This window comes from Micropterus dolomieu, linkage group LG06 (genome assembly GCF_021292245.1).
Source record: "Micropterus dolomieu isolate WLL.071019.BEF.003 ecotype Adirondacks linkage group LG06, ASM2129224v1, whole genome shotgun sequence".
Lineage (NCBI taxonomy): Eukaryota > Metazoa > Chordata > Actinopteri > Centrarchiformes > Centrarchidae > Micropterus > Micropterus dolomieu.
In genome coordinates this window covers 1,429,847-1,437,847 of record NC_060155.1, presented here as the reverse complement: position 1 = coordinate 1,437,847, position 8,001 = coordinate 1,429,847, and the positions used below count along the sequence as shown (strand labels likewise).

Here is an 8,001-nt window from a genome sequence, read left to right as displayed (position 1 = left end):
TTGTTGGTGCCAGACGGGCTGGTCTGAGTATTTCAGAAACTGCTGATCTACTGGGATTTTCACGCACAACCATCTCTAGGGTTTACAGAGAATGGTCAGAAAAACAGAAAATATCCAGTGAGCGGCAGTTGTGTGGACGAAAAAGCCTTGTTGATGTCAGACGTCAGTGGAGAATGGGCAGACTGGTTTGAGATGACAGAAAGGCAACAGTAACTCAAATTACCACTCGTTACAACCAAGGTATGCAGAATACACGTCAAACCTTGAAGCAGATGGGCTACAGCAGCAGAAGACCACACCAGGGGCCACTCCTGTCAGCTAAGAACAGGAAACTGAGGTTACAATTCACACAGGTTTACCAAAATTGGGACAATAGAAGATTAGAAAAACATTGCCTGGTCTGATGAATCTCGATTTCAGCGGCAACATTCAGATGGTAGGGTCCGAATTGGGCGTAAACAACATGAAAGCATGGATCCATCCTGAATGGATCAACGGTTCAGACTGGTGGTGGTGGTGTAATGGTGTGGGGGATATTTTCTTGGCCCACTTTTGGCCCCTTAGTGCCAATTGAGCATTGTTTAAATGCGACAGCCTTCCTGTATTGTTGCTGACCATGTCCATCCCCCCAAAAGGGGGTCTGACCTGGTACTAGCAAGGTGTTCCTAATAAAGTGGCCAATGAGTGTATGTCCCATAATGGTATCAATAATAAAATTGTTTTTGGTGCCACTATTTTCAAAAGGTGGTGTTCTCATGCCTTTAGTATTTCTCGACACAGCCCTAAAACTTTGTCCATTGTTTATATTCTGATAACACTGACTAGAGCATTGCTGCGAGATCTATTAACATGGACAATGGGTCAACAAACATGAGCAGTCAGACAATCAGACAGGTTTCATACAAATCAACATTTTATCCAGACTATCTTAACCACTTAATTTAGGGGTCAAACTTAATGAGTGCGCCTGATAACTCTTCATCGCCCAGGAAAACTGCGTATGTAAAACTATAGTACGCATAGTAGATCAAAGTTGGACCAGGAAGTTGTGGATGTTTACAACAAACAGTTTGATAAACTGACAGAAAGTTGCAGTTACAAATCAGTCTGCTACTTCAGCACCACGGACAGCGCCAGGCGTCATCAATACAGGGCACAGCTAGGCTGCTGGTATTTCAGAGCCGAGGTCGGGGGCCATAAATGCTAACTTGCACAAACCTCAGTCAGATAAAGGATCAATGAGTCTGAACAGCCCCCTGCAATCCTCAGCTGCTAGCTGATGCAGAGTGGGAATGGCAGGTTACCAAAGGGTTCCAGGTAAAATAGTAACAATTTGCTAAGCTATGAGGGTAACAAATTCACTCTATTAAATATTACCCTGTGGGTAGATTATATCAGCTGTGAACATCTTGACAAAGACCACACCCAAGCCAGTGTTTGCACTCAGCCAACACCACTCTATGTTCATGAGTGTGCTGCACTCATTTTGCCATTCAGCAAAACCAACAAAGTGGTGAGTCTTCTCTGGTGAAACAATCTCATTGATTGCTCCATTCTCAGGAGTCAGTCTTCCAGTTACACGCACGCATATCATATCATGCATTTAAGCTTATCAACTACCTCATGAAAAGTAAGATGTTCTAGTAAGATGTTCTAAAGTGAGTAGGCTCCAGCTGTTACTTCAGTGTGTCAGATACAAAGCTAATCAACACTTCATATCTTTTGCTCTTCAACTCATTTTGATGTTGTAGCTGGCTATGAACAGTGTTGTATGTATGTTACCTCTCAAAAGAAAGAACTGTATCCAACCTTTTAGCCAACAATATGCACATTTTAAGAGATTAACTTAAATGGATTTTATAAGGGATTCTATACATGCACACCATATGTGGATTTGATACTGGATTCATAAGATAAAATACTATTGAACCCCATCTCACCTCCTGCCTATATATCCAAAGCGTGAAGTGATAAAGCTGTAGTACCTGACCAGCCTTAGTCTTCTCACAGACAAAGGTTTCATACACAGTGGCAAAGGTGGGAGCGTTGTCGTTGATGTCCAGCAGGTGGATGTAGACCGGAACATGGCTGCTCTGACGGGGATTATCTGGAAGGCAAACACAGAAAAGACTTAAAGACTTCATGTTGGGGAAAACCTAATACCTGGTCCACCTTCACACTCGTCCATACATTCACACTGTAAGCTACCACTGAGCAGTTCATTGCCTTGCTTAAGGGGACCTTGTCATACGCTTTCAACATTTTCCTTCCTGGTCCTAAGTTGTGTCTTTAACCTTTCACCACTGACCTCACACATAAACATAAAGATGATATAATTCAAAAGAAAAGAAAAGTTTGTCTAGCTCCATAAATTTCTACTCTGCGCCAACACATCACATCATCTCTGCAAATACCCCTGGCCCCTGCTCGACTTACTGAACTCAGTAGCTATGATTGAAATATTATGCCAGGCAGACTCCTCTCTGTCCAGGCTTTTGAGCAGAAACACAGATCCATTCCCTGGATGCACATTGAACAGGCGGTCCATGTCAGTCCGACGGTCGATAGAGTACCTGTAACAAGGGAGACATCAAGAAGGTGAGAAAAGGGTAAGTTAAGCAAGTGGGCTGGATGAACTACGATAACCCTTGTATCTACGCAGCTCCAACAGGGAGTCACCACAAAAAGAGAATAACTGATTACTCTCAATCTGATGGAGGAGAGTGGACAGCTATAGGACATGTGCACTGTGGAGTTCCTGTACACATGTTTAGGTCTTTAAAGCTGCTGAAGGTACAATGTGAGCTCACAAACTTTGCATTAGTGTGGGATTGAACTGCTGAGTGAAGCTGTTTTTTTGCTTCCCACAGGATTTTGTTGTGTAAAATGTGCCACGAGCCCTCTGGAAAAAAAACAAAAGCACACTGTTTTAATTGTCCAAGTTAAACTATTTTAGTTACAGAAATGTTTCCATGGAGGCCTGTGAACTTTTTGCCAGTAAAAAAACATGTAAAAAGTGTTTTAATTGACCCATGTTTTCCCTAAAACCAGAATCTTACAGAGATTTTAGAAAATCTAAATTAAAGGATAGTTTAACATTTTCAGAAATGAGCTCATTCACTTTCTATCGCAGATTGAGATAAGAAGCTTGCTACTGTCACCATACTTAAAAAACCTGGACTCGACCTCTTGTACCTTGTACCTTGACAACAAACAATCTTCCTTTTGTCTCCAAAATCCTTGAGCAAGCTTTCACTGCTCCACTCAAATCCCACCTCGACTTCAATAACTTCTTTGAAACTTTCCAATCAGGCTTCCACCTCAAACAGCACAGAAACTGCCCTACTTAAAATCACCAATGGCATACTTCTATCTGCTGACTCTGGATTCCTCATCGTCTTTGTCCTCCTCGACCTCAGTGCTGCCTTCGACACCATCAACAACTCCATCCTTCTCACATGGCTTCAGTACTCACTCGGCATAACCGGCACTGCCTTCTCCTGGCTCAACTCCTACCTTTCTGACAGACACCAATACATCTCCATAAACAACTACAAGTCCTCCGCCGTCATGGCCTCCATTTTCACTGCTATGCCGATGACACTCAACTTTACCTCTCCTCCAAATCCATCACCGACTTAAAGTCTTGGATGCAACAGAACTTCCTCAAACTCAACTGCAATAAATCTGAAATCCTCATCATCGACCCCAACACCTTCACCCACTACACCCAGACCTTTTCACTCAACACATCAGCTTCATTGTCACCCACCTTTTCCAGACTGCATTACCCAGTTAACTTCCTTCCCGTCTCTCCTCCTCTTCTTTTTTTTAACCAATTACTTTCATCTTACCTTTGTAAAGCGTCTTTGAGTGCTTAGAAAAGCGCTATATAAATCTAATTTATTAGTAGTAGTTAAACTTTTCTTTATGGTCAGAACTGTTTGTTCTGACCATAAATCCTTGAGCAAGCTTTCTGATTCTAAACAGTGAATCACTTAACATATCTGAGGTAGAACATTTAAAAAACAATAATGATAAAACCGTTTTATAACAAATATGCATGAGGAAAATAAGTAATAAGGAAAATCTTTTTTTTAGTCCCTTTCCTCAACAAAATAAATATCTTAATAGAAAATAAAGTGCTAATTTGTTGGCAATTCAAATTAATTAAATAAAACATTTATTGAACATTTGTTATATTGTTATTGAGGAAAATTATATTTTTTATTATATATATATTATATATTATTTGTTTTATTGCCCAGCCCTAACAGTGGTATAAACCTCTATTCAGGGTTTGGTGTCTAAATTTTTAAATTCTCTGATCTGTTCCCCAAGCTGGACTCCCTCGTCTAAATGGTCCTATTTACCCACCATCTCAGTCCCTTATGTTTTTTAAATTCAGGGCAGTGTTTGGCCTGAACGCCAGGTTAGGAGTGTGAGCTGTCACACAAATGCACACACAGGCACAACCATACGGTCAAAATGTACATGTACGTTGTTAGCTAGCTACAGCCAACATCTGCACAGTTGGTACATATGCTGTTTATAGTAAATCAACACTAGCTGTGAAATTCTCACAAATTATGTGAGGCCAATATTCTCCCCTTTCATCCTGTCCTTGATATATACTTTTTTTAAACTTGGAAGTGAACTGAATCACATAACTGTGCTCCACTGGAAGCTGCTGCATTCAGTCCTACTGTAGCCTGTTCAAAATATCACAGCTACTTGAAAATCTTTTCCCACTGTCTGTGGACTGCTCACAGAGCATTCTCTATTTTTGAACTAGTTGCTGAATGCAGCTATTCACAGCTTCACAGCACTCCATCGATAATAGAACTGAGATGCTTTTGCTTCTGTCTTTTGGTCTGCCTGTCAAAGTGGAGGCAAATTGCTCTATGAAAAAAAACTGAATGTTCTGTAACATATTCAGTGTCTGGTTTCACTATCCACTCCAAAATATAACATCAAACTAACATCAGCTGGTAATTATGAACCAGTCAATCATAATGATTTCTTTACATAAAGAGATACAGTATATATCATAATTAGAAAACACTTAACAGTAACATAATAACAATGTGAATAGGTGATACAGTCACAGACAAAAGTACAAACACATGATTAAATTGAATTGTGTGTAAGTGTGCCCTCCTGGCATATCATATCACAGAACTCCATGGTTCCATATGTTCCTCATCAGTTCTCCTGCATAGAAATAAAGGCTCAGTTCCAATCTCCATCTCCTGTCAGTATTATGTCACCCATCAATCCATACATCAATATGATTTCTTTTTAGCTCATCCTGCAATTTTCTGCATTTATATGGAACACTTTTCTATAATGAATAAATCATACGTTGTGTCCTATTCCTCTTTTTTGGCAGCAGCTCAGTTAGCTTTCCATGATCAGGAAAGTTTCAACATATCTTCAGAGTCTTTGGACACCCTGATCAATACCTGCTGCAACAGAGCAAATTACAGAGGACTTTAGGCATTTTACTTTGTGAACATCAGAATATTCCCCAGATGTATTGATGCCGTGGTTAATGGACAATTACTAACGGGAGAGCAACAGAACTCAAACTATCCAAATGCCTAGCATCAATAATGAACAGTATTGCAGTGAGGTTTAAATATACCCTGTAGGTGCAGGTTTCTGTTGTGCATACACAGCAGTTTTCATACACAGCTGTAGAGTCAACAGACGCCTTGGTTTCTAATTTTAACAGTGATCACTATACCACCTATATTTTTTTTAAACATACTTCATTTTTCTCCTCTGTTTCCTCCTTTTCAGACTCTCATCAGAACTCCTCCCAATCCTTTAGAGAGTTGAGGTCCATTTGAAGTCAAACTTCATCCAACTACGATGTAGTTTTGCTGAGATTTCTAAAATAGCAAAACACATGCAAACTTCCAAATGTAACAGCCCTGCACTGCAGAAACAGGATTTCTGTTCAGTCTGATAGGAGGGATGATTGCTTTGTCCAACTGAAATCATAACAAATGAAAAATAATGTCAAAGACATTGATTATATATATATATATATATATAAAAACTCAGATTTTTATAATTGATATAAATCTGAGTGCATTTTCTTAGTGGTTTTAAAAAATAAGAACCATTTAGTATCTAAACTGAGTGATGCAAACACTTGCTTGCAGGCTTTTATGCTGTTTAATGTGCTAGAGTTAACTAGATTAGCTATGGGGATGGGAATCGATACCCGGTTCCAAAATTTCTATAAAACCCAAAAATCAATAAGGTCCAAGTTTATCACTACTGCTATCGAGACTAGTGGGTCCTTTAATGTAGTTATTCTTATCTGGGGAGTCAAGTCATGTCATTTAAATCAAATCGCCACCGCCAAACCAGTCATGCTGGAGGATGTTGCAGGCAGTAGAATGTTCTCCACGGCGTCTCCAGACTCTGTCACGTCTGTCACATGTGCTCAGTGTGAACCTGCTTTCATCTGTGAAGAGCACAGGGCGCTAGTGGCGAATTTGCCAATCTTGGTGTTCTCTGGCAAATGCCAAACGTCCTGCACGGTGTTGGGCTGTAATCATAACCTCCAACTGTAGACGTCAGGCCCTCATACCACCCTCATGGAGTCTGTTTCTGACCGTTTGAGCAGACACATGCACATTTGTAGCCTGCCGGAGGTCATTTTGCAGGGCTCTGGCAGTGCTCCTCCTGCTGCTCCTGCTCCTCCTTGCACAATGGCGGAGGTAGCGGTCCTGCTGCTGGGTTGTTGCCCTCCTACGGCCTCCTCCACGTCTCCTGATGTACTGGCCTGACTCCTGGTAGCGCCTCCATGCTCTGGACACTACGCTGACAGACACAGCAAACCTTCTTGCCACAGCTCGCATTGAGGTGCCATCCTGGATGAGCTGCACTACCTGAGCCACTTGTGTGGGTTGTAGACTCCGTCTCATGCTACCACTAGAGTGAAAGCACCGCCAGCATTCAAAAGTGACCAAAACATCAGCCAGGAAGCATAGGAACTGAGAAGTGGTCTGTGGTCACCACCTGCAGAACCACTCCTTTATTGGGGGTGTCTTGCTAATTGCCTATAATTTCCACCTGTTGTCTATTCCATTTGCACAACAGCATGTGTAATAAAACCTTTGCAAGTAAAAAGACAATACTTTATCAATACACCTGTTCAACAAGCAGCATGTACAAAGTTTTATTTTAATCTGCTCTGTCCACAGTTTCTCATCCTATATGTTTTATGTAAGCACAGCTAACGTTAACTTGGCAATTAGCCAAATGTTACAAACAAGCTAAATAGAAAGTGTATGTGTTGTGAATTATTTTGGAGCATTATAGCCTAAATTGTTATCATTAATTACTAGAGCAATGGTGGTCTACATTGTCATCATTTAAAGTGTTATTTTATAGTGTAAAGTTTAACTACTGAGTGTTTAATGAGTGTGTTCAAACTCATATTTTATTCTTATATGCTGTGTGTTTATCATATATTATTCTTATTCTCTGTGAACGTGTGCTTTTTAATGTGCCTACATGAGCAGAGAAGCTGCTCAGGCCGCGCAGGCAAAACCTAGCCAACCGTAACCCACTCATTAGAAGCAAGGCACCTGCAGTAAGTCACGTACGCCAGGGCTGAGATCATCGCGAACTGAAGCCAAGAATGAGATCATGACATGTTGTGATTTATGGCGCCTGGTACGGCTAGGTACTGCATGAAACCAAGCTTTGCGCTGCCGAAAGTTAACTTGTATGAGACAAAGCACTCTCATGGTTGGCATTGTTAAATCATGTAATTGATCATTGAATCACGTTATACATGTATGAAATATGTTATTCCTTATTAATTCTTTTAAAAAATACGATTGTAAGTGTTTAAGTTTTAATGGTGTCAAACTATGCCTGTATAACTTTAAAAAAGACGGTGGGACTGAAGTTGAAACATATTGGTGGATTTCTAATCCAGTAATGTAAAAAATATAAAGAGAGATAAATGGTAAC

The 8,001-nt window shown here is 40.5% G+C and overlaps 2 protein-coding genes across 2 annotated transcripts in view; both read right to left on the bottom strand.

Annotated features, from left to right (window-relative positions):
- LOC123972405 (cadherin-9-like) overlaps positions 1-8,001 on the bottom strand; it is a 45,604-nt gene that overhangs the window by 12,439 nt on the left and 25,164 nt on the right. The window contains exons 5-6 of the mRNA XM_046051902.1: positions 2,437-2,573; positions 1,986-2,107 (exon numbers count right to left, since the gene is read on the bottom strand). Coding sequence (XP_045907858.1) covers positions 1,986-2,107; positions 2,437-2,573 — 259 coding nt within the window. The remainder of the gene's footprint in view (positions 1-1,985; positions 2,108-2,436; positions 2,574-8,001) is intronic.
- Positions 1,822-6,037, bottom strand: LOC123972458 (cadherin-9-like). The gene is made up of 3 exons (XM_046051973.1): positions 5,774-6,037; positions 2,437-2,573; positions 1,822-2,107 (listed from the first exon to the last, which is right to left on the bottom strand). Exons 1-3 carry the CDS (start codon positions 5,776-5,778, stop codon positions 1,842-1,844), a joined length of 408 nt encoding a protein of 135 aa, XP_045907929.1. The 5' UTR covers positions 5,779-6,037; the 3' UTR covers positions 1,822-1,841.